The sequence below is a fragment of the Grus americana genome, chromosome 7, assembly GCF_028858705.1.
Source record: "Grus americana isolate bGruAme1 chromosome 7, bGruAme1.mat, whole genome shotgun sequence".
NCBI classification, from domain to species: domain Eukaryota; kingdom Metazoa; phylum Chordata; class Aves; order Gruiformes; family Gruidae; genus Grus; species Grus americana.
In genome coordinates this window covers 32,004,045-32,030,863 of record NC_072858.1, presented here as the reverse complement: position 1 = coordinate 32,030,863, position 26,819 = coordinate 32,004,045, and the positions used below count along the sequence as shown (strand labels likewise).

At 37.8% G+C, this 26,819-nt stretch overlaps 1 protein-coding gene across 4 annotated transcripts in view; it reads right to left on the bottom strand.

Moving 5' to 3' along the window:
- Nucleotides 1-26,819, bottom strand: part of GRID1 (glutamate ionotropic receptor delta type subunit 1) — a 533,775-nt gene that overhangs the window by 222,202 nt on the left and 284,754 nt on the right. For all 4 annotated transcript variants that reach the window (XM_054832728.1, XM_054832731.1, XM_054832729.1 and 1 more), the window contains one exon: nt 11,675-11,880. In XM_054832728.1, coding sequence (XP_054688703.1) covers nt 11,675-11,880 — 206 coding nt within the window. The remainder of the gene's footprint in view (nt 1-11,674; nt 11,881-26,819) is intronic.

Below are 26,819 nucleotides of genomic sequence, written 5' to 3'. Positions count from 1 at the left end.
GCTGGGGGATGTTCTGGCTGCTGGCAGAGGAGGTGCCCTGACTCACAGGATCCTACACACATGAAAACTACCTGGAGCTCAATCGTGGTGTTTGCAGCAATGGTTCACACTTTGGGATTTTATTGAAGGATCCCAGGCAGCGAGGATCCCAGCCATACTTTCCCAAAGATTTAAGACGACTTGGCATCAAGGCCCTAAGGCCCTTTCTATCACAATTTTGTCTCTGATATTTTTTTAAGCACTCCTGCATGCCACACATTTTCCAGATCAGACATTTTGACTGTTTATTTGGCCTGGATGATGTAACCATCTTATTTACGTGGTGGCATTTCCAGTGTTAGGGTGTTTCTTGGTTATGTGAGCTGTCTAGGATGAGTCTGACTTCAACTTTTATTGTGTATTCATAACTGTATCCAGGCTGAAGTGCTGTATTTGCTAGATTGTTCTTACTTTAAATCAAGATGCCTTCAGAACTGACATTGATTTTTAACATATCTTGAATGCTAATACAGTTTAGAAAATGAACACTATGGTGTTATGGTTTTGAGTGGCTTTGTGGGTTTTTGTTTTTTTTTTTTTTTAATGTGCTAATGCACATCTCAAAATATTCTCTATACCAATAATTTTATAGGCAAACATGTTGGGGAACTCGTAATATTTTCAAGTCAAGATACTTTCATTAAACACACAAAGTCATTGTCATACTTCAAGGCTTGGGTCTTTTCCCTTTTCAATAGTATCTAAAAATAGTTTTAATGAGATTTTTTTCCTTTGGAAAGTTGGAAGCAAAATATGAATTATATATCAAGACCAATCACTCAAGGTTCTTTGCTAAAGAGTGTCCTTGGAATCCAATTGCTATTTGCACACACATTAATAAAGTGCAAAGCTTTTAAATCTGATTGCTTCAAGTTGAATGAATGGGTCAGTGCCAAACAAATTGATCTTATTCCCAGAGCATGGTCTATAGCAAACTACAACGCCATTACAATGAAAGGGCTCAATTCAATAAATAAAATACAAATTTTTAAAGTTATCTGAGCAGCTCTTTAAATGCTCTGTAGGACTTTATGTGCAAGCTGCATTATTTATCTGAAACTAAAGCCAACATACACCATTCAAAGAGAGTGTGACACAGTGCGTATGGGTCAAAGGCTGCATGTCTGACAAAAGGATCACTGGAGTGGCAGGACTATCAGTTCTGTCAAATGAAACAACTAGGGGTCAACGGTGGCAAAGGCATACCTGGCAGTATCAAATGAAAGGATGACCTTTTGGGTGAGTTCTTGGTTTGACATTTAGAAGTTCAGTCCCCATTTCAAGTGAACTCAGCAAATTGCCTACTTTCTCTGTACCCCCGCGCCCCAGCTGGAAACAAGGGGAACAATAATCCTTTACCTCCACATTTTATGTGCTGTAGGGATAATCATTAGGTACCTGCCTCAACAGAAAGAGATCAACCTTGAAAATTAATCCTTGAAAAAACATTATGAAAATGTATCATAACAAAACCCTGAATAAGCAGTGAACAAAAACAATGACAAAGCCAACAAATCCATGTACAGAAACCTTCTATGAAAATTTCACCATAAAGGCTTTTCTACTAAAAAGACATTACGAAAAACTAAAACACTATCAGAAATTGTCCTTATGACAACAAGTTTATGTCCCACCCCATACAGAAAGCTGTCAGAGCTGCTTTTATTCCCTTAGCACTCACTCGGCAAAGGAAATGATCCAAAAACCTGGAAAATTTTCTCCTTTCTCAGTAAGACTAATATGAAGGAATTCTGCACATTGTTGTTTGCTTCATTAAAATAAACAACCAACAACAAAAAACAGGGAGTAAAATCTCTGCTGCCTACCCATACACAGCTTTCCAACGGTTAGAGGACAGCACACGAGGCAAACTGCAAAGACAAACAGGGCCAGCTCCTAATTTGTCGCTCTGGAGAGCACACACTGCCCATCTGCAAAGATGATGTAAGCCCCAGCCCACAGCAAAGCGCTGTCACCGCCAGCCTGTGTCTTCGCATGATATGGGCAATGCCTTCCAGTTCCCAGTACCTTTGAAGACATCTTCCACACAGTTGCCATTATAAGAAATAGAAGATCTCCTTATATATCTTTAAAATAGTTTACTCTCACCCTGTTTCTCTTCCCTGAAGCCAGAAAGTATTTTAGACCCCTCCTTTCTCACACGCTTCATGGCTCTATCCCTATCACCCCATTCTCCCTCTCCCTTCTACCTGCAGACTCTTTAAAACAGGTTTCACATACACCGCCTTGAACTCTCTCTTCTGGTCTTGGTCTAAGTTCTTTTCATTCTGGTTTTTGCCTTCTGCATTAACTGAAGTTGTTCCTACTGACATTCGGTTTTCTTAGCAAAACTCTAAAGTTGTTACTGTTTTCTCTTTGACTTGCCAGATGTTTTTAATACAGCTTATCATTTTTCTTGGTAAACTTCCTCTTTCCTGCACTTCTCTCCTGGGTTTCCTCCTATGCCACTCCTTCGGCACAGCCTCTCCAGGGGATACTTCCCATGATATTCTTCGAGTTCCTGAAGAGAGTCCCATACCCATTCACTGTGTAATCTCCTCCATTTACGCTAACTTCATCCAGCGAGCAAACTAGCAAAAAATCCCTTGCCATTCACATGCTGATGAGTCTTGATCTACTTCTCTGTGACACGTTTTTCATATTCTGCTCAATCTAAATTGTTAACCTGCTTTCTGGATAACCTCATGAGCTTCGTTTGGATAAGGAGATTTCTCAACCCTCTCCAGGGAAAGGAAATCCTTTTTCTCAGTTAAAATAGACAGCTAGAACATTAGACCTGCCAATTTGGGCTACAATCCAAGTGTCATCTTTGACTCTTACTTCTTTTGAAGCCTTTCATCCAGGATAAGCCCAAAATCTTGCAGATTTGTTAGATATAACCTTTCCAACAAACAGTTCTTTTTAGCCATCTGTAATGTTAAAACATCATTGCCCAGCTCTAATGACATTACATATTGATTACTACCAAGTTCATCTTTCTGGCCTTAAGAATTTCAAGCTCCTCTCATATCTCGCTGAAACTTATGCTACAAGGAGGATCTCTAGCCCCTTGCTTTGATCATTTCACCCATCTCTTCGCATTGCTTCTAACAGATCCCATGTTATATGTCACATCAAAGACATAACTATGTTCACTTCCAACACCATATACTTTTTACTCCAATCTTCCAGGTTACCTCTAATTCTTCATCAGGATTTTGGCCTTGGTGTCAACCTTCTGCACCTACCCCTATTTATAAAAAAAATTCCACAAATATCTTTAAATTCCTTTATATCTTCTTTTCAAAATGCTAATTTTAAAGATCCTGGTATGAAGACACTGTTTCTGTTATTGAACAACATTCAACATTGTTCCCTTTTGCTCCCCAGATATCTCTGTCACCTTTTTCACACTGTAAATTCCTTGGGGACACACATTCATATCACATGTAGTAAAACAACATTCCAGTTCATAACTAGACACTTGAGTATAACAAGCACGAGTACTAACAGTAGCAATAGGAAAAATAATTATTAGCATAGGACCATACTCCCTGTTCAAACCATCTCTTAAATCCTTGCTAATTTTTAAGGTATTTGCCACCCTTCAAGGTACAAAGGTAAATGAATGAACTGACATATCATGCTTTATGCTCATGATATACTACTCTACTCATTTGACACAGAACATTCTTTGCCTGAGGAAAAAATCTTATTGCAGTTACCACACTGTCTCAAGTTATAACCGTAATTTAATCAGATCTAACTGCTTGTCCTTGATGAACAAGGTTCCCAAATATTTCTTCCCTTACATTTCCAGCGAGCTCCCATGAGCCTCTACTTGGGATTTGTTTAGCAGGTCTACACCTCGTGAAGAAATGGGCATAGCATTCGGTGTGGTCTCCTACACACCAGGCAGCACTGCATCACCAACACTAACCCTTGCACCTACGTTGGGCACTGCCTGCCCGACATCAAAATAACTAAGAGAAACAGAACATCAGTCCTAGGACACCTTGCTTGGGATTAATCTTCTCAAACCAAGGTAAATCTCACCCAAGCTTTTATCTCACACACAGACTGCACTATACTGTATGCTGCAAGCAATTAGTGAAGGCTTAAATAATTTTCCAAATTAGTTTGAAACTAAAAATAAGTCTTGGGTAAATATCATTTTATTTCACCTACTAAAAGTGATTAAAAACCTCCTGTGAAAAGATGCAAAGCAGGTGCAAATTATTATTAGCAATTATTACTCATCCCTTCTAAGGATAAATGGCCACCTTCTATAACCTCTGAAACAACTAATGAAATGAGTCAGTGATTTTCTTAATCCAGAACAGCAGGTCTAGAAGTGCATTTTAGGGGAGAGATGACTGACTGTCTGTGCAAAACTCTGTACTCCAAGTCAATGCTTGTGCTTAGAGACACATGCAGATGTGTCCATGGAAAAAGTCAACCTATAGCTATGTTGTGTACACACTGGTGTTGAAGGTTCAAAAAATGAATATATAATAATTGCAGTATGGATTTTATAATCTTGAAAGTCAAGTTGCCCTAGCAGACTAAGCTGAACAATTCACTGAATTTATATGAAAAAGTAGAACTGGAAGATGGCAAATAGCTTCTGTACGGCCATTACTTTTTTCTGATTTTTGTAAGGCAAGTTCATTTTCTTATGTACCTGTACTGCTTCTGCTCGCGTCTTACAATAGGCAAACACTCGTAGAGTGATGAAATGCAAATGCAGAAGCCTATTTTAAAATTAATCATCCATAATCAATTAGTAATCTCTGCTTTCAGGTAAATTATACCTAAATTGCAGAATATTATCCTTGCTGGGAATGATAAAGTAATCTGCAGATTTGCAATATTTTAAAGAAACATTTTGCATATATTTATGTATTATAATGACCACAGATATGTCAGAGCATTTAATTTAACTTTCCACGACCTTAAAAATACATATATATGTAATCTTTATCTTTAAATTACACAGTATTCCAGTAATCAGATGAACAATCTGAAGTAAAATAATTTGGAAAAAACAGCCATGCAAAAGTAGGTGAGGTGGGGTTAGTTTCTGGTAGCCTTGGTTTTTTACTGCTCGCTTGAGAGTTGTCCTGTCTCAGTTCTTGCAAAAGCCATGCTGGGTGCTATTAAATGCACTACTAATGAAGAAGCACTATGTGTGGCTCAATACACCACTTCTGTGAGATTGAGGAAAGATAAAAATATAATAGATGAGAAAATTAACAAAGAGAATGAAAAAAAAATTAATGAATGAAAAATAGCAAAAAAAAGGAAAATTAATGAAGCTCATGAAACAATTAGAAGTTAATTTAAAATATTTCAACAATTTTGTCAGCCAGATATTTGGCACAGTTTCCTTTAGACCTGACGTCCTTACTTGTGGACAGCAGCAAATTTTTCAGGAATTGAGTCATGTTTTCGCTACTGAACACCTGCAGTGAAACAAGGACCCCAAAGTACACTGAGGATTAAGCATTTGGAGCAAGAGGAACGCCCAGTTCCTGTACGTACAGATTTAATAACATTTAAAAATAAATTATCCCCTATGCATACGTGCTCAGTCATCAGATTCAAAATATGAGCTGAAAAATCTAGTTCCTTCAGACCAGACATGTGATTACTGACATTGAGGGACTTAGTGAGACTGCTAGTAAAGCAGTTTCTAGACTCATAAGGACTTCGTGTAACTCTTGCCAATGTATTTGATTTCCATAATTTTTTCTCAATTGAGCCACAAAGACTCACAAAGCTGCTATCAGTTATTGTTAGAGATGTACAAAATTGGATGCACGCCTCATGTTTCTTATGGTTTCAACATTCAGGTTCACAATCTGATGCAATGTTAATAGTTGAGTGAAAAAATTTCTTCTAAAATTGTAAGATATAATTATTCTAAAATTATATTTTAAACATACCTGCAGTAGTAAAAGGAATGTCATTTACATGAAGCTATGTAAACAATTCTAAAGTCATTTATTCATCAAACTATGATTGGGGTTTTTTTTCCCCCCCTTCACAGTGGCAACAAATCTATACCAACATATGTAAATGATTTCTCCAAATATATTCTCACTGTGATTCCATAGCTTGGACTAAGCACAGTGGAACAAAATGTGGGAGGGTTTTTGTTTTGGGGGTTTTTTTTTGGCCCAATGGAAAGAAACCTGCTTCCAAGCCAATTTATCCCAAAATAGGAGGCTTTGTTTTCCATTAGGTTTTAGCAGTTTAATGAGGTTTGCTTGGGTTTTAATTATGATTATTATTCTCTTTAAGCACAGAGTCTTACTGTATTGCAAATGGCAACAATAGCAGACAAGATTTTAGCTCAGAGGAAGAAACAGAAAAATCAGAGGAGGATTTAGAAAAAATAAGGTGGGTATAATTTAACTTGAACTATTGAAAGAAGACTGTATTATTTCTACAGTTCTGTTACCAGCGTTCACAAATCACTACCAACTCTTTAAACAAAGAAATTGCCTTCTAAAAACAGGAGAGGCATAACATTTTTTCCCCAAATTATTCACCAATATTTCCAGATATTTATATACTGTGTATAAAACAGAGATACGGACTAACATGCTGAACATTTACAACACAAATAAAAGAGAGACATGCCAATATGAAATGCCAAGTGCCAGAAAATTAGTATTAAACCTTTTTTCCTGTTAAATTCTGAAAAGTAAAGGTCTTTGCTTCCTGTGAAAAACCATTTCCTACAATTCCTTGTGGGTGCAGACTGTTCAAGATGCCATAAATAATTCCTGCAGCTCCCGTCAAGTAATAGCATGTCGCCGACTGCAGAAGGGAGAAAGAGAAGTCTGGAGCGTTGTGCACAAACAAGTGCCAGCCAGGAGTGCTCCGGGAGCAACGCGCTCGGCCTCCTCAGGGACCAGGAATGAAGGAAGGCCACAAATCAGCATGAAATGATCCCAAAAGCCTAAACCAAAAGCAGACTACCTATATTTTTTTTTTTTTTTTTTTTTTAAAGAACCAGTCAGGACATTTGACATGAACTAGGGTAAAAAAGAAACAGAGAGCAGTCTGCCTTCCAGTGAGGACACAGAGGTGACTACATAAACAGGGCAGAGAGAAATTACAAGTGTTGAACAAAATTAGCATTATTCTGGAAGTTCATAACTTCAGCACAAATTGGGATTGCTGTGATTCAGATAACCCTGCTGCAATGATACAGGGGTTTAGCATTAATTTTTAATGCAATTAATCTGCTCTCTCTGATTATTAAATGGTTTCTTAAACTTGTTTACTATACTAGGCATGCAAAGAGTTCTGCTTTCAGCTGGGATGCTGCAGGGATATGCCTGCACACTAAGAAGCCTGCTGCAGTAAGCTTGCCAGCTTACAGGCAAGAGAGACTCACAAGCAATGATACCATTTCCAAAGATGCACCTAAACAGAAATATTTTGCACTTCAGTGAAGCTGCCAAAAAACAAGTCACACTGAGTTAAAGGTTTTGTAAAGCCAAGAATTCTTTCTCTTTTCAAATCAATAACCACACGCAACTGTGTCACAGCCTCAATTTTACTGGTTTGCAAAAGTAAAGGTAGTAATACTGGAAAGACAACAGAAGTCGATAAAGCAACTGATATCACCTACAGTTTTAAAGAAAAATCTCATTAAAATACACATCCCAAACAAACCATATGTGTTCTGTGAAAAAGAAAAAATCCCAAACCCTCCAGAGCTAGCAGTTACTGCACTTCTACAATAGGAAACTTGAGGAACACCAAACTACAAGATCTCTTCCTCCTCTTCAGATACGTTGCACACACAATGTACAAAGTCTGAATTTATTCACATAACAAATGTTTCCTGATGTGTCATCAGAAGGACCCCTGTGGGTTATCTAAAACATCCTTTGAACTAGTTCAAGACAGACTGCTGAAGTTACCCAAGCGTTTTATCTAGTGAACTCCTGAACACCCTGAAGAACGATGCCTCACCGACCTCTCTCACCAAGTGCTCACGTTGTCTAATTGACCTCCCTGTTAGAAAGCGTTCCCTGTTTAGCTTCAGGTCATTACTTCGTGTTAGACCACCCATCATCACCTTAAATAATTCCTCCTCCCCCTCCTCTCATGTTTCTTCTCACGTATTTGCCAGTTATATTCCCTTAGGCAGGCCGTATACAGCACGCTCCTGAGACCTGTCTTCATAAGCCATGCTCTCCTTTCCTTTTATAGTTTTTATCACCTCTCTTTGAACTGTCTTCCATGGATTCATATCACTATGTAGCGCAGAGCCCTTAATGATCAAAGCAATCCACACAACTATATCTCTACTTGCAACAGCATCAACAAAATTATCCATTGGGAAGTGGAAGAGGCAGGTGAAATCTGGCTGTCGCAAAGAGGGAGACTTTTGAGTCTCAGATCCTGTGTCTGGGCCAAAGAGACTAACGGAATAGCTGAAAGTAATGCTCTTCCCATTTCGGAATGACCAGTTTTTATTCTTTTCTTTCTATATATATTTCCTTGCAAGGAGATTGCACAGTCTTCAAAATGTAAAATCATTGTTGTTGTTATATGCATACCTGTTACAGTTGAGGCCGGGTTTGCATATAACCTGAACAATGGCACCAGGCCAAGTATAGCAAGGATTTTCACAGGTGGAGAAGGGAACATTTTTCTCCAAATGATTAAGGAGTGACATACTTTCTTTATATTAGCTTTGGGTTAATCCCCAAGTGACCTTTTAATGCAAAACCTAGGGTAGCTAAAATTTTATAAATGCATTTACCTCCTATTTTCTTAACACAGGCTGATTACAGGTTTATACCTATACCATTGAGAAGATTTTTTTTTTACTGTTCCCTGCCCCCCCCCCATTTTTACGGTCAAAGTAGTTTTATAGCAGAATAATAAACCTTGAAAACTTGTGAAAATGTCTATAATTTCTGCTGCAGTAAGTTTGACACATGACAGAACCAAGCATTGAGGATGCTAAGCCAATAAAGTGAAAACGATGCTTAAACAAAAATTAAAGAAAAAGCCCTAAAATTTAGTTGTTCTGGGATTTAGAAAGTTTTTCATGTATGAGACGTCAGAGTCCCATAACCTGTGCATCCAAAGTCAGATGGGATTTCTCTGGCCCACCCAAGAGACAAAAAGCAAGGCTGAAATCTGGATCTATATTTTTAGCAGGAAAAATCTATCACTTACAATATCAAACAGGCAAAATAAATCTTGTACCAGCTTCCAATGGCTGATGTCTACGACTTGTGCTAAGAAAAATTTGTTAAAACCATTCATGTCAGTGTTCATAATCCAGACACTCTCCAAGAAAGTATCTTATTTTCGTTCTGCATTCCACAGGAGGGTTTGTGTGCAATGCCTGGTTTTTATGATGATATGTTATTAGGCAAGTTATTAATAAGATCCAGTTGAAGTTTTTCAGACATTTTTCCCCACTACAAAACATCAACTCAGCAAAACTGAAAATCTTAATAAGGAATCTCTTTTTCACATGGAATTTTGCATTTCCAGAAATTTATGGAAACAAAGCTTTAAATCCAATTTCTTCTTTTTGTTCTTAAATTCTTATTTGTAATTTGAGCTAAAATAGAAAAGATGAAAATAAATATACCCAAAATTTAAAAATAAAGTCTCTGAATTTCTTCTCAGGTTACTATTTTTTTTTTTTGAGACCTAGATTTTTTTTTCCCCAAAACTGAAGAGGGAAATTGTTTCAAAACCTCAAACTACTTCCAAGATGCATAGTCGGATTTGTAACAATACTCATCAGTTTATATCTATATAGTACCTATAGCATGAAGTAGTTACTAAGCATGGAAACATGTAAACCCATTGAAGGCACTTTGTGCTGCACGTTGTGAATGGTGTAAGAATATATATTTCATTTAAGCAGAAAGTTATTATTCTAGACTGCCTGAAATTGTGCTCTAGATAATCAGTTGCACTTACTGACTGAGACACTGAGGAATCACAGTTACCATAACTCTCTACAAGAAGTAAGCCCGGCCTCCGCTAGCGAAGGATTCTTCCTCCCACCACCGTGCACCTCAAGCCTTTTGAGAGTTCCTTTCCAAGATTTAAATTTTCTTTTATAAAGCTTTTCTGAATCAATCAAGATTCGATATAAGAAGAGTGCCAAATAAATTACTTTTCATTTCTGCCCACAGTTAAACTCCTGCAGGGATCTGGAAATATATCAAGATCATTAGCCTTAATGCCTATAATACACACTGCTTTGAGGTGAAGTGAGTAGTAAAACAGTTTAATACATTAGCCCCTACACTCGGGAGAACTGCAGGGTCCTGACGGTGCACGCACGTAACTCTTACGAACATTTCTGGAGCCCTGTGAACTGAAGGGGGACAGACTTTCTACCCAGCATGGGTCGGAATAAAACACACATGTTGATTTCTTTTTAATACGGGTTTGGATACTTTGTTAGGACTCAGTGGAAAACTAAGTAATGTATTCTTTTTGCTGGAGGTCTATTATGAAGCAGATAAAAGCACTGACTGAGCTGCGTATAGCTTACTACACTTTGAGGGCAAGTACTCCCTCATTCCTCTACTGAAAAATCCCCATGTATGCACAAACACGAATAGAATTTGTCCCTGTGCTTACTCTTTCTCAAGCTACCCATTTGCCTCATTTATTTATGATAAATTTTACCCTATTAATTTTAAAATCACCGATGAACATAAATGTGGAGCATTTACTTATACTGCTATGATAAAAAAATTAATGAGCTAATTTAAGTTGACTTTTTTTAAAATTTAGCAGGCTTTGATACAGCAAAACTGATAATTGGAAACAGGGGTCTCACGCATTTAACATTTCGGTTCAATCTTATCCGCGGTTAGTTAAAAAAATTTAAAAAATCCCTACTTCATCGCCAAATTCTTAGCTAATGAATACACATATATTTATATGAGGATCCAATTCTCATTCTCAACTCTGACACATAAAGCACTCTAAAATAATTCATTATTTAATATTAAAAAGCTGGATAAAACTAATTAATGACAAAAATTAGCCCACAGCACAACATTAATTACAAGTTTGCCCAACAGCTACCTTCCTGTCCTAATTAGCCTCGTTGATTTCAAGAAACCACTAAGAAAAAAAGATGAACATGTAATTCCTACTTCATACTTGATAAAAAACTCTGATTCAGCTTTCAAACATCAATAACATGCCCTTTTAATGTGAATCTGGAGATTTCCACAGTAAAGATGACTATCGGCACATTATGTTTCATTTCCTATAGACTACAGTAGATTTTCTGGTCACTTGTCAATTGCGGTTGAAATACAGGTCAAAATTATCGGTATGGGAGACAACTAGAAAAAAAATAATTGCCCCATCGAGCTGTGTATTATATTGAGAGTGCCCATCTGGTCCATACTGCCCTATTTCCATTAACCACAAAGTATGCATTACACAGAGTACCTGATATTTCAATTCTGTAATACCAGAGTCTGACAATCTTCTTTGACATTTACCAACCAGCATTGTCAAAATTTACCCCTTCAGAAAACGTGGCAAGGTATCGCATAAGTCACTGTATATGTTCCTGAAATGTTGAAGATAAAAACAACTGTGCACTGACCTCATTAATAAAAGTCTGGGCTCCCCGTGGGCTTAGGAGTAAGATAGCCCTTCGCAATGTGTCCCGATAGCGGTTCAGCTCTTCTGTTTTCATGGTAGTGAAAAGGTTGGCAAAGACTCTGCTGATGTTCCTGTCCACTTTTTGTAATGATACATCAAGTCCCAGTCTCGAGGCCTGATCGAGAAATCCCTGCAGTCCGCGTATATCTGTAACACAGGAGAGGAAAAAAAAAAAAAAAAAGAAAAAACCACTGCATCAACCTTCGCTAATTAGGCAAGCATCACTAATTAGGTGGAAAAAGACTTTTTTCCTGCAGTGCTGTCAGAAGAAGAGTATTCCACACAGCCATCTTCCACAGCTCCCTTTCATAGCCAATGCCAGCAGGGAAACTCCAGCCATTACCTTTCCCCAGAGGTCTCTCAAGGACTTTTAGGAAGAGCCAGTTCATGTATTTGGGTGGCTGTGGATGCCTCCCCAGAAGCTCAAGGCCACAGGGCTTAAAACACTGCACAAACAAAAGACAGTCCCACCCTGACAATATCACAGTTTAAATGCATAAATCCAGGAACAGATAAATAGGGGGATAAATCGCTCACCCCCAAACTTCTTTCCTTCTGCCTTACGTAAGATCATGGCTGCTTTTTACATGAAAAAATTACAATCTCCAGAATATACACAGCCTTCCTGTTGTACCCCTTTTTGCCTCTTCCCCTCCTATAAATAACCTACCTAACCAGAGGTTTACCATTAACCTGTAAACCTACGAAACAGTACACAAAGCCCCACATTATTAGGATATATTATAGTGTAAAAAAAAAAAAAAAAAAATTGAAAAAACATCTTTCAGTAGGGAAATCATAGAAACAAACCCCTTCAAAACCTGTTCCTTTGAGCACTGTCCCTCAGCTTCAGGCTGACTGCAAAAAACATATATTTTCCTAATCGCATTTGTTAGAACATTAACATGGAGAACACACATTTTATATTATTTTCATGCTGAAATCTGCTGGTTCAAACTGTACTCTGTCTTCATGACTCTCATCATTTTTCTATAATAAATGTCTGAGTTTTTATTTTGTAGTAAAATTTAGAGCAAGAAAAAGGTCAAAGCTTGTACTGAACCAGGTTGCTCTCAGAATTAACAGTGACCTGATCACAGCTGTACCGTGTCATTAGGAGCCCTTAATTTTATGTGAAACATGTATAACTTGTCTTGCATAAGAAAGTATTTAACCCTCTTTTCTCGCATTTATTTCTCACACTTTTATCATCAAATTTCAGCTCCTCAGTGAAGCAAATGGTATAAGTTAGAGTACATTTATTTTTCCCATAATAAAACCCACCCTTCAGAAAACTTTACTATAATTCTAATGATCTCTGTAAACTAGATTGTAACAGCTGGTGGCTTGGTTTTTTTGGGTTGGTGGTTTGGGTGTTTTTTGGTTTTTTTTAAATCCTGAAAGTAACTACCTTCTGATGAAATTCTAAGTATCAATACCACAGACACTGCTAAAGTCACAGGACTGAAAACCAGTCTGATTCAAGCCAGCAGCAGTCCTTGCTGCCCCATCTGGGTGGGCTCTTAGACCACCACCAGTTTTGCTGTTGCATGGCCATAGAATACACATATGAACTTCTCTTTTTCTCCCCCTAAAAAACGTTGTATGGAACCTGATACAAGTAGCATCTTGCGAGGATACAGCAGTTAAAGAATTTAGCTCATGTAGAAGCGCAATATGTCAAGGTCGACAAGGTAACCAGCAAACAGTAGGTCCACAAGAGAAGTACTGAAAGTTACCTTGAGTAGCTTCGCACTTCCATCCAAACACGGGAATGCTTGTTAATGTGATTAATTCAGCTTCAGAAAACAGCTGAGTTACAGAGAAACATCAGAAAGGAGTAGAAATTAAGCCAGGGCTGTGCCAACCACGGCAGATTCTTTACTGCCTTTTTAACTCTGCTTTAGTTGACGTGATCATCACTCCAGCCAACTCCATCATCAGGAGAGGTGAACTCGTAAGAATTTTGCAAGGCAAGTCTATAGCGGTTTTATCACACCATCAAGTACCTGCTGGACTCACTCACTGTCTAAAATCCCAAGTCACTGAGGAACGAAAGGGGTTTATTGTTATGCAGACATTTCTGGAAAATGCCAGAAGACTTTAGCACTTGTATAACTGCTAAATATTGCAGGTGTGCTGAAATAATGACAGTGGCAAACAACTATTGTTTACTGGTTAAAGTATTTTATTAAAGTTGTCAAGCTAAGTTGGATTTTGCTAATTTAAATTCAGGAAACTAGCATACATTACTATATCTATGCTCACTTTATGGATCTGTAATACATGAAACAAAAATTTTTCTTTTAATGATGTTTAGTCCTTCAAAATTACTGCGGTGTTTGACAAGCAGTAAGAAATTTCCCTTCTTCCCTTTTTTATAGTTTAGTAACGACTTGTCTTTTTGTGCAAGCTCTAAAGTTATCACTGCACAAAGGAAAGCTGTTTACAAAAGATTAACTGTGCTGATATCGCTCTAGGGTTTTTTGCCTTATGTTTGCAGCTGACCTGCTGAACTACTGGTTAGAAATGCTGTAGACCAGCGCGAAATATTTTATGCACGTGGTAAGGCTATTTGGACTTGGAAGAGCATTTTGTATTCCCTTACAAGTTTTTCCCCCAAGGAAAACAGGCTATTTCACAGTTTGTAAAATGGAAAGGATTCAGACTTTTTCCAGCTTGAGAACAATGCAAAATTTGAGATGGAAGAGACTGTCCAAGCTCAAATGTACAAGCGCAACCTGTCAATTTTTCACAGATACAAGTGAATGTGAATTTATTCAGCGTTGGCAATTAGGAAGAACTGCATGACTGTATCTTCCTGAACGTTGACATGCCTGTTCCCAGATGACACTGGGGAGGAGGAGAAGGCTTGGTGGGAATTCAGCGGTGGAAGCGGGAACTGAAGAGCAGTGTTGTCAGAGGTGACTATTTTAGGTGCCGACATAATGGGATCTTTTTTCACAATTAATTATTTGCAATCATTAGCAAGAGGGCAATCATTTCTTAAAATGTATCCCTACATAAATACACAAACACATGCACATATGCAGGAGCATCTGTTTATAAATCATAATGAATTAGGCTCAGTTTTATTTTATCTGACATATCACATAAGCAAGGGAGTTTGATGCTCTCATTTTTTCCCTCCATTTAGTCGATCACAAATCCATGCAACATAAAAGAAAAAATGAGCTTTGTTCCATGGCGGCTCAAACAGTAATATTCACAGAAACAGTTATGAATTTCTTTCCACTTCTTATAATTTAGCACAGTTAATCCTTCATTTTCTTCAAGACTAAAAGGAGTCTTATAAAATTCATATAGAATTTAATAAAACTAAAGGATTCTATAAATGCTTTTGCCTGTTAAAATACATGTGCTTTCTGTCTCCTGTAGTCTTAAGAGTGACTTTTATTGAAAAGTTCAGATTTTAACATTAGAGAGTTATCCTGAACTATTACTAATAAAATAATTCCTTCTGGCTGTTTATTTCCTACTTTACAGGAAAAGTGTACCAATCCAAATTCAATTAAACACTTCTGTCTAGAACATCAGATAAATGAAAGACCAGTTTGCTGTAACTACACAACCTACAGCTATCTCTGCCTTCGGTTTTCCAATTAGTTATTTTTGCTCAGGGTGTAGCCTACATTCAGCCATAAAAATCACATAGTACTATTTTAATTATCTAATTGCCCGCCGGATTTGTGCATGCTCCACATGCAGAATTTCGGAGACAATATTTGAAAATTTCTCTTTAGAGAACATCAGTTTCTTGAAGGTGATGCAACACCTGCACTCCAGCAGGCAGATGACACTATACAAAACGCACTCAGGTGAGCATTTCTCCTAAAAGTGACCCGTATGATAATTGGAGATGTTTACAATACTCTAGCGTCAACCACAATCATGTGAAATTAGCAGGCTGGAATTGGAACTAACTCACTAGAGCTTCGTAAGGAAAACAGACTTCTTATGAACTTTGTGACTCTTCTGTTACTGGAGAGAGAATCTCGGTGGCCGAGAGCCTTCTTCCTACCTCTGACAGGTATACCATATGTTCAGGTCTGACAACAGAAGAACAAGACAATTTCAGGGATAAATGTTACAAGGAGGTAAGAAAAGCCTTGATGCACTGCTAAGATACGAATTCTGTCACTGTGACTGCAAAACTAATGCTTGCCATAAATAAAGGGCTTTACTGTACTATAAGGAATAATGGAATGGAGTGTTTCCTGCTGGAAGTTAGGTTGGTCACTGTGCTGATTGACTGGAACACAAACATAAAAGAATAGTACTAAATGTGGCATTAGCTACCTATATGTAAAGCTTATCATCATCTACAAAGTGATTTGTTTTTATTATACTACCCATAATCTTCTTTATGTATATATATATTTAAAAAAAAAAATATTGCAGAGTCTACCATAGCATTCTTTTTCATAAATTTACAGGATCTGATTCTTGGCCTTGACACAAGCAGCTTTAAGCTATTATTTTTGTGTGAAACAGCTGTGTGGTTGGGCACGGCTGGCCTTTAAGGATGGCTCATTGTAGAAAGGAATTTCCAGGAGGTAGAGAGCAGTGTATTGTCTTTTCAACACCAGTTCCTAACCCCACTGGACAGAGATAGAGGCAGCACATAGCATGGAAACATTTTACTTTGGCTAGAAAACAGCTGGAAGCAAACTGAATTACCACGCTGGAGCTGAAGGCAAGGCTCAAGAAGCACCGAGAAATAATTTTGCACCCATCACAAGTAAATTCTGGAAGGACTGAAGTATCATCACCAGGTTCTATTTTCAAATGACCTACACCAGTCCTTTCACTTTTACATTTGTAAGAGGGAAAAGTAAATAAGTGGGAAAAACAATGAGATCAGGCAGGAAACGCTGAGCTTTTGAGTTTTCTCATTTGCTGATTTGTAGGCTTTACACTTCACACTTTTTTTTTCCAGTGTTAGTTTTATTTGAGTGTTATTTTGGTGATATATTTAAAGTAGTGAGAAGAGTGTCAAGGAGACTTGGATAGTTTCATTATTTAATATTTATACAATCGTAAAAAAATATATTCACCTTTTCCAACATTTCAGGAACAATATTAAGGCATTTTCCCTTATACTTATCCCTAAGAGAAGACAAAAATTACTATTTCTTATCTTTAATACAAAGATACTCTGCTTTATTGTAGGTTTCTCTCTCTTGACTGCAAATTGGAACAGAATACTTCCCAGTTATTATTTGTTAAGACAGAATAAAATACACATTCTAGGATACAGTGATTTGGAAGATAACCTACAAGCATTGTGAAACAGGTTTCCTAAACCACTTCAGTTTCATGGGTTTCATTCATTTTATTTCACAATGTCTGTTGTCCCTCATTTTTGCAACTGCAAACTGTTTACGTAAGAAATAAGGGATAATAAGACCGGTGTAAGAAACAGAAATGCGCTTCCTAATGATTAGACTCCTGCTGCATTGTAAGCTTTCTGAATAAATGCTTTTGAATATCGTCTTTGGGTCCTTGCTACAGATAATAATCTACTTGAAGGATCTGAATATACTCTAGTATTTTAGAAAACTGAAAGTGGACATACTTCAGAAGTAGCTCTTATTCTTGCATTCTTAAATAACAAAGTTCTCTTCCTTCAGACAATAGAGAGAAGATTACTGTTTATGCTTCCAAAAGGAAATTATTTTGTCCAAATCACCTGTAAGAATTAGACTTTGAGCCAGCACTGAAATTTTCAACCTAAAATACTCACAATATGACTTTAACTGTTCAAATAGAGTGATTAGACCAGAAAGTATGACAACAAAGTCTGTTACAATAGATATGACTACATTAGTATTTGAATGTAAATGCTTATTGGATCCAAGTGCAAATGTGAAATGACTAGTAAGGTATATTTTCTACTTCTATAATTTTTTTTCCTCTGGTCTTACAATCTCTCCACCTACCACATTTCCTCATGTCTCTGCCTCCTATATTCCCACAATCAGTGCTAAGATAATTGCTAGCAGCCAGATAATTTTTCTACAAACATTAGAACTCACAATTTCAAAACAATGTCTGTGATTTAGTCACCTCATTCCTAATGAAGTTTCACTTCAAAAACTTTCTGCTAAAAAATAGAAGTCTTTGCCTTCCTGCATGCTTTTAGGTGCATGAGAGCTCAAAGTAACACCCCTGCAATTATACCCCCTTTTTTATTTTTTTTTTAAATGAAGTAACTAGGTAATAGCTATTATAGCAAGCATATATAATAGCAAGTACAATAAATCCACAAATTAAATCGGGGTTTTTTTATTATTCAACTTATATAAGAAAAGCTGTAACAGATGAGAAGTTTTGCCAAGCTCCATAACCTGGCTCTGATAAACAGAGTGTAAAACAGGAGCAACCATGAAGCGATACTTCCCTCCAACATTCTCTCAACAGTTCGCAGTGCAGGGAATTCCGCACGCAGGTGTGGTTTCTGTGTATTTCGGTGCACTGCACAGGTGTATTTCTGCACGGTAGCCCTCAATGGCTTTCTCCTCCATTTAAGCCCACGCAAAATATGAGCATCTAGATCAGCTCACCTTCAGCATTTTAACCTGGAAATTTTCAGGATCCCATTGGACTCTCCCTTCCCCTTTTTACACCTTTCTCTCTGGGATAGTTGTAGTACCATCGATCAAACACAAAGCAGCGGGCCGGCACCTGCACCGCCTGACCAACCAGGCACTACGTAATGCCATTCAGACCTGGAAACTGCCTGGCCTCTCCTCAGCCGTGAGAGAAAAGCAACAAATCAGAGATTTCTGGAAAGAATAAAGCAGGCTATCAGAAGCGTAATCTTTGAGAAATACAGGGAACATTGATTTGCCAGTTAAATCTAGATCACAGGGTGACATTTGACCACCTCTCGGTAGAAACTGAAAAATCTTACCACGTGTTTTGATACAAGCATCAGGATTATTCAAATGCAAAGGTCTACTCAGAACCCCTTGTGTTATCAAAGGCTGAAGCCTGTATAATGGCTGCAGAATTTTTTTATTGGGCAGTTATACTGCCTGCATCAATTTTGTTATTAGGCTTTTAAATATGAAAAGCACTTTGGAGACAAATCGTAGGTATTGGCGATTTTCACTCCTGAACAGATGGGAAAGGGACAGAATGCACCATAAAGCCAGATGTGTTGCACACAAACAGATGTTTTGAGATTCGACCATGGTCTAGAAGGCAGACATCACTATTAAAAATATTACAAAGTTTCTCTGCACAACTGATGCTTCCTACCTGAAACAGCCGATCCAGTCTGAAGGTAACTGGAGCTTCCCAGGGGGCCCAGAAGCACAAAAGCCTTTAAAGGCTACAACAGCCCTTTCACATTTAGCATGAAAGGTCAACTACAGGTCTCTCCTGCTGGATTTTAACACTTAGCATTCAAAAGCACAAGGGAAACCATCTCAGGAAATTCATTACTGTTGGAAAAAACGTGGACATATGCTACAATTGATGTAAAAAGGGACTTCACTGAAGAACTAGCATTTCCATTCAAATCATCCATTTAATTCTTCCAAGTGCAATAATTGCCAACTGTTTGCCCAATGGTAAACCACTCAAATGAGCTGTAATAGCTTCTCATCTCGCTACTGCTGTTAATACATTAAAATACTTTTAAAGACACTATGCAGTGTTATTGCTGCATCTTATGAGACAAAAATAGATGTATTGACAGAAACTATGCTTCTGCTGACATACATCCTAAGTTTAAACAAAATATTTCTTTCACCTAAATGAATTTCAATTATTGCATTAAATTACTAAGCTTAATATTTGCTACAGCTGAATACAAGCAATTTTAAACATCCATCCACCAGTACAGTAGTAAAATATATCTATCTTCTTTTGGAGGGCTGAGATGCACCTTCCTGAAGCCATATTATTTTACATGAACATCTGAATTAATAATGTCTTTTTAGGATGTTAGGACTGTAAGCCTGTATGCTTTAATACAAATGTGGTTGTTACTGTATTGCAAGTTTGGTTATTGTACTTTGACACATGAAGTATGCCCTTCATATAAGTAAGGTCAGTAATCCTAAACTAGGGATAAGAAAATGCAAATAGGCAGATCCTGAAACAAACAAAATGTGCAAAGGGAATGCCTTAAATAGAGAGGCAAAAGGTGTTTCTTCTCATTCAGAGAACCAGAAGTCATCTGAGAATTTGAGAGAGATTCATTCTGTATGGGTTTATAGCCGAGCGACCAGCAAAGAAAAGGTAGATGCACATCCCTTTGGTTTTAATGGATTGCAGAGTGAGTCTCTCTCTTGTTTAAATCAACTTTAAATACTGCACATTCTGATCTCAAGAGAGACTGCAATAAAATTACTGCAGATAAAGAAATTAAATTCCCCCTTGAGGAAAGGCTACTGGCAGGAAGGCCTTACTCTTTTATATGTGTAACAATAATTATTGCTTGCATTTATACACCACCTTTCAGCTAAGGATCTCAATGTACTTTATAAACACCTGTACAGTATAATAAAGTATACACTATAAATACACATTACAGGAGCTAGTCGCTCTTATGCCTACTTAACTACACGTCGGGAAATAATTATTCAACTCTCTGTTGAAGAAACTTTCTCCCATTGGAGTATTTCTGTAGGTTCAAGCAAAAGCCAGGTGCCCTGGACATACAAATAACAGAACGACTGTCAGAGCTGCCAGCTCTCATGCTGTTGGCATCATCTAGGGACAGACTCCTCCTCACTGAGGAAACAGGAATTTTCTTTAAGGTTCAATCTTCTACACCGAGAAATCTAGATGTCACTTTGGCAGATGCCCCAGTTTCACTCCACTGCTCGCTTTTCAGAGCACTCAGTGCAAGGTGGTACAGGGGCACTGAATCCGTACCTTGTCTTGAGCCTTATCACCATTAGCAGAGCTCGCTCTGACCAGGTCAGCGCCAGGCTGCAATGACCAGTGAGGCTCTGCGTCACCACACGCACCATGCGGACGCCAGCTCACGTGGAGCCCGAGCATGGCACTGAGCTGCGCAGAGCTCACCTGCCCTGATGAGCCCATCCTGAATTTCTTGGCCAATATTCGGTCACCTGCCAGCAAGCTAAGGACAATGGTGCGCATATATTTAGCTCTGAACCCAGGAAGAAGGACCCTCTGGCCAATCTTCATTTTACTTAAATGATGTCCATCAGGCTGAAATGAGGATGGTGGTATCTGAAGGTTAATTTCCTTGGCTAGCTCTTTGACTCAAAATTCATTTTCATATAGACACTGAATTCAGAAAATTAGAAAAATTATCTATCCTTCTTTAACTTCCTACTTTTTTTAAAGCCCATTTTTGCAATGCAGCCTCCATAAAACTCTGCAAAAAAATGCAGAAGGATACAAAAATCAATAATAGATTCCTCTCTCTTCCAGTGTTTTCTGTTAAAAACAAGATGAGAAGCATCCCTACTGAGATAACAAATCTCTTAGCAGGAGCGGGAGGGAGTTGAAAACAAAAACTAAGTTCATGTCACATATAACGGCCATCAATTAGTCCCTCTTGTAGGAATATGCCAATAACAAACAAACAGAAAAAAAAAATCAATTGCCAATTATTCATTTGCATTATAACAACTACTTTTAGTACAATGGCAAATACAAGTACTTCATTCTCTAACAACATGACTCTGATCCCAGAGGAAAAACAAAAAACAACATGCTAGAGAATAAAAACATGAATCTGCTTATACTTTCTCATCAGCTAAAACGTCCTCAGGCATCCCTCTGTTAGCTCCCTGCTTTTGGAAAATAACGAGTAATGATTACTGAAAAGACAACTGATAACACTGAGGCGGTACACTGCACCAAGAGTAGTGCCAAAAGATTCTCCACTCCTCGTATTGCAAACGAAAGTAATACATTTTAACAGACTGAAAAATGAGATGGTTTAGGCCTTAGTCCTACAAACATTCAAGTGTGTATTTAGCTTTGCGTGAGGAAACTCAATGCCACCTCTCCTCCCACATACAAAATGTCTCAACATACGAATAAGCGTTCATGTAGCTACTACACACCGTGATTTATTCCTATGATGATAATCAAGATAAACACTTCAAACGTGTAGAATGCACTTCCACCTTACCAGATGTGCAGCCCTCCTTTCTTAAAACAGCAATAAAAACCAAGCAAAAAGCTTCACACCTCTTTAACCAATACCCCTGTGCAACCCTCCTCTCCAAACCACAACCCTGATATTTTAACAGCTTGTGCCCATGACTGACTACGCGGCCTTTGTGAAGGCACAGTAAACTTGCTCTTGAAAAGCATGCCTCTGATTTGTTTCCTGTGCGCCCAGACACAAGAGCAATTACCCAGGTTTCACTGAAGCACTCCATTTGAAAATTAACAGCCATCTGTAACAATAGCTTTTCTTCTTGTCTTTACTATATTTCTATAGAGCAACAGCAAAGAGAAATATTTACAGGCTCAGGAAAATAGCATCTCCTCATTAAAAACTCAGCTATAGAAAAGGATAATGGGAAAATGGGAGCATAACGCTACATACATAGACTTTTCTGACTCCATTAGCATGTCTCACACAAATTTAATTAAAATACCTTGATTTGAATAAAAGCAGTCAAGTACAGTAAGAGAGCCCTTTGTTTACTAGTCAAAACCATCCCCAGTCTGGCAGCAGAATAGGTCTCAAAAAAATTCTGGTCACAACTAACTAGAACTCTACACTCAGAGATTCCCAAGTGCTTGGACAAGGGAAACAAAACTTCACATTCAAAAGCAAGAAGTATTCAGGGCTGTCAGTTTAATGACACTAGGGGGGTTTATTTGCATAGTTATGAAATTGAGGGTTACTATAGCATCCTCTTCACATATATTTATGAGTAAATTAGACAAGAGAGCTATATGCCTCAGTAAATTTAAATTGAAATTTGATTGTAGGACTTATCAAGACAAAGCTTCAGTGCAACTCCCCCAAAATCTGACAAGCTTTTATCTACTGATTACAGCCATTAATATGAAGGCCAGTTAGGAAGTCCAATATGCCCTAAGGTTAACACATTTGAATGAAGAGGTCTATCCCCGCTCCCCCCCCCCCCCCAAATTAACTTAATGCCTTAGCTAATGTCTTCTAATTTACTGGAAAGGAATTAAGCAATTCTGAATGTCACCGGGAAAGAATTTATCATTAGAAAAGACTGTGAAGAACATCTCTGGCTGAGCAGCACCACGCAGGTACGGATATCTTTGGTGGGTGCTGGCAAATCTGCACACCTTAACATAGTTCACAGCAGCAGACACTGTGCTAATTCCAGTCACTTTAAATAAACCAATGGCTTGGAAGAGGACAAGATGTCATGCCAGAAAGGACAGGATAGTATATTATTGCCAGGCATCCAAAAAATCCATCAATCAGGCAAAGATAAGATTTTAATGTAATTACTGGCTTCTCTCTCATTTTTCTATTCTTGTGGAATAGCTGGAGAGGGAAAAACAGAACCCACTCCTTAAGAAAAGTTTACATTGCTACAATGCAATGAAAAGAAAATATAAAAGATGAAAAATATAACTAGTAAATTCACACTAGTTTTACATATTCCAATTCCTGAGAAAAAATAAATCTGCTGAGTTCATGAGAACAATTTAACCATGTGATATTTTAGCATAAAGGCATGGAAAGTCTATTTGAACTCTAGGTGAACCAACTGCAGGTTTTCAGATTAACATACAGAGTTTTTATTTTTATCTTTATCTTTTATTCTGCTCCTCATTCCAGGTAGAATCAATCCCAGGTTTTTCTTCCTGGGACATAACACATCAAGCTCTGCCTCTTTTTAGCTTTAAGATAACTTCCACATAGTGCAATTAATCATAAACTGACCAGATAAAAACATTTCTCATTCTACTAGATCATTTATGCACTGAGTATAGCTAATGCCTCTCTTTTTTTTTTTGTTAAGGTTTGAGTTTAATCATCCTGATAATCACAGTGCTTTCATGCTACATAAAATGTTCTAGCACTTCTGTGTATTTGAAATATATTTGGTTAATATGATTAATAACTTTTATTTTTTATTGCGGTTGATATTGCAAGGTGAGAGACTTCTTGTCAGGATAATGCGACTCAGATCTCTGAGAGACCACTTAAGAATGGCCAGATGGAAATCTTTGGAAGGCAAAATAACACTGAGTGATTTTCTTCAACTTAGACATCTTTGTTATTTTATCATCTCAATCTCATCATTTCAGCAAAAAGTTATGTTCATTCCAGTTCAGGTATTTCTTCAAATCTCTTCATTCACTCATATAATCATTCTTTTCACCATCATGAGGTTGCTCTTGGTCACTGAGTACATTAACAGATTTCATCTGCACCTTCTTTCTTCTCACCCTTAATATTTATTTAGATGCGCTTCCTGACATATAACTACAATGACTTCTGCAGCAGCGCAGACAATATAGCTGTAAATTTCAGGGAATGAGACAACCATGTAAACTGCTGGAAACACCCTTATTTCAAAACCTTCTGGCAAGAGGTTGCAGATACAGTTTTCACACTTCATTTCTTTTGACATGTGCCCAGAACCACTACTGTGCGTATCTAGTGACACTATTTGAAACCTCACATCCCAGCCACCTCCGAGGCTCTATTACACTCTCTACTGTTTGCATGAAAAAGAATCCTTTTTTTTATCCCCCCCTGGAAACAAGTATTCAGTGTTTGTATGAACACAGCTCTTCTGCTCAAAAGACTGGAACGAATGACCAGCAAAATGTGCTCTAACACCAGAAAAAGAGAGAGCTGGAAGTCAGGCTCTTGAGAGTTAGGAAGTCACTGATGAAATTCTTTATAAAGCAGGATTTTTTTTCATCCTCCACATTTTTTATATAGAAAGAATCTAATACTAAAAATATCAGTTTCTGCATTTTCTGACTATATCATAATAGAATCTCGATTTATTCTGTATTTCGCTCCCTATTACCAAGTCTTCAAGTTTTAAACAACTTTCTGCTCATGTATCTCTGCTTTGCATACTCACATTCCCCTCCAATATCGGCAGCCTGCTCCAGTGCTCGGTCACCCTCAAAGTGAAGAAATTTTTCCTCATATTCAGATGCAAGTACAATGTGATCATATATACACACACAAATTTATACCATCTTTATTTCCTATTTTATATTTCATTGATTGAAACTTACCATTTAAATTGACTTTTAAACAGTGGAATAAGTCCCTACTCTCTCCTTATAGAGCAGTCATTCATTTCCATCTGAAGAGATCAATGATCAATTTATTATCCTACAATATTGAGAGGTTTACGCGTCTGTGTATATAAGTACTCTTTCCTAGCCCCAATTAGGAAAAGTACTACCAAAAACATGAGTATATGTTTAAATCTCTGTAGTGTGAGAGGCAGGGAGGGGTAATAGGACTCCATTGCAATAGCAGTAAATAACAAGCAATAAAAATATTTCCCTTGAGCAGACATGGTACAATTTAAGTGTAGAAGCCAAAGGGGAGGAATATTAGAATGAATATAGACTAGTTAATTGAGGATAAACATATGGGGGGGGGGGGGGGGAAGACTTCTTGAACTTTGCAGTACGCTGATAACAATTTGAAGAGGCAGTGAGAAAAAACCTACTTAGAAGAGTATGAATCATCTGAAATTTGCAGTGGATTTAGTGAAGTGCATAGTCCCATGGGCTAAAGAGATGTGAAGAGAGATAGCAAGGTTGGTTGTGAAAAAGAAAGAACTGGACACTGAAGAGTGCCATGGGAATATTGAGGCAGATTCTTTCAGCAACTACTAAAGAATAGACCGGGGGGAAATACAACACAAACTGAAGTGTATCCTCAAGCCTGTTACTTCATTTACATTTTTGACCTCATTCTGAAGAAAGAAGAACAAAACAAACCCACAAACCAAAACCGATGGAGAATAGTCCAAATGAACAGCCAATACATCACAGCTTTTTCAGGCTTAGAGTCTGGAAAAGTGGAAAGGATTTTTCCATTAGCACAAAAAAAAAAAAGTAACAGTCATTACATGTGGGAGATAACCCCTCCATTATAATGTCTGTGCTGTATTCAAACAGTTGGATTCCTTCTCTCAGAGGCAAACAAATATTCACATCACTAAACTCCCAGAAATCAAGCATCATCTTCCCTGTGCAAGATTTCAGACAATGTGTGGTTATCCAGGACAAGCACTCACCAACGTGGATGATCTTATTCATAAAACCTGTTAAATCCCACCTTCTGAAAACTCTGCCCTCTGTGCTGCCATCTCCCTGTTTCCACATGGATGCCAGCTCCTCCTCTTCCTCCTCCTCTCTCCCATCCCGCACAAGGCCAGAGGTCCCCTTCTCACTGTCCCTATCCCAGCTACGTCTGTCAATCGCGTATTCACTCCCAGAGCACAGCTCTCATCCTCTGTGAACGTCACTTCTTTCTTATGCTCCTGTTTTCCTAGACTTCCAAAAGAATGGCCATGTTGCTATGGAGGATGCTTCCAGTAAATCATCATTTTAAAATAAATAAATAATTACAGGTAAAGAATTATTTCTATATCAAGTTTGAAAACTTCGAATTGAAAAGAATTTCAGTCATTACTATTTTGGCCGATCTTTACTGCACTATATTGATTCTGATGGGGAAAGAAGACTCATGCACTCTTGAGGAGTTCATTCCTTCAGCGGAAGGGTAAGCAGGAAACATCGAGCAGGCTCAGAGATGTGGCATCACTTCAGCCAACGGCGTAAGGAAAGCAGCTACTTCAACACTGCTGTCCAGTTCCAGTGTTCACTCTTCAAAGGAACTCTTAAAAACCCAGGACAGATCTACAGAAATTATTGAGTCCGGGAAGCGTGCTTTATAGCGGGAAACTGAAGAGCTCCTTGTCTATAGAAAAGAAGGTTGTCTAATGAAAATTTAACCAAAGACAAAAGTGATAGACAATTCTTTCACCAAGCAGAAAAACAGCAGGGGAAGGTCTGCTAGCAGAATCTAAACCAAAACAATCAGAAAACAAATAAACTACATTTCTTAAACTAGTGAA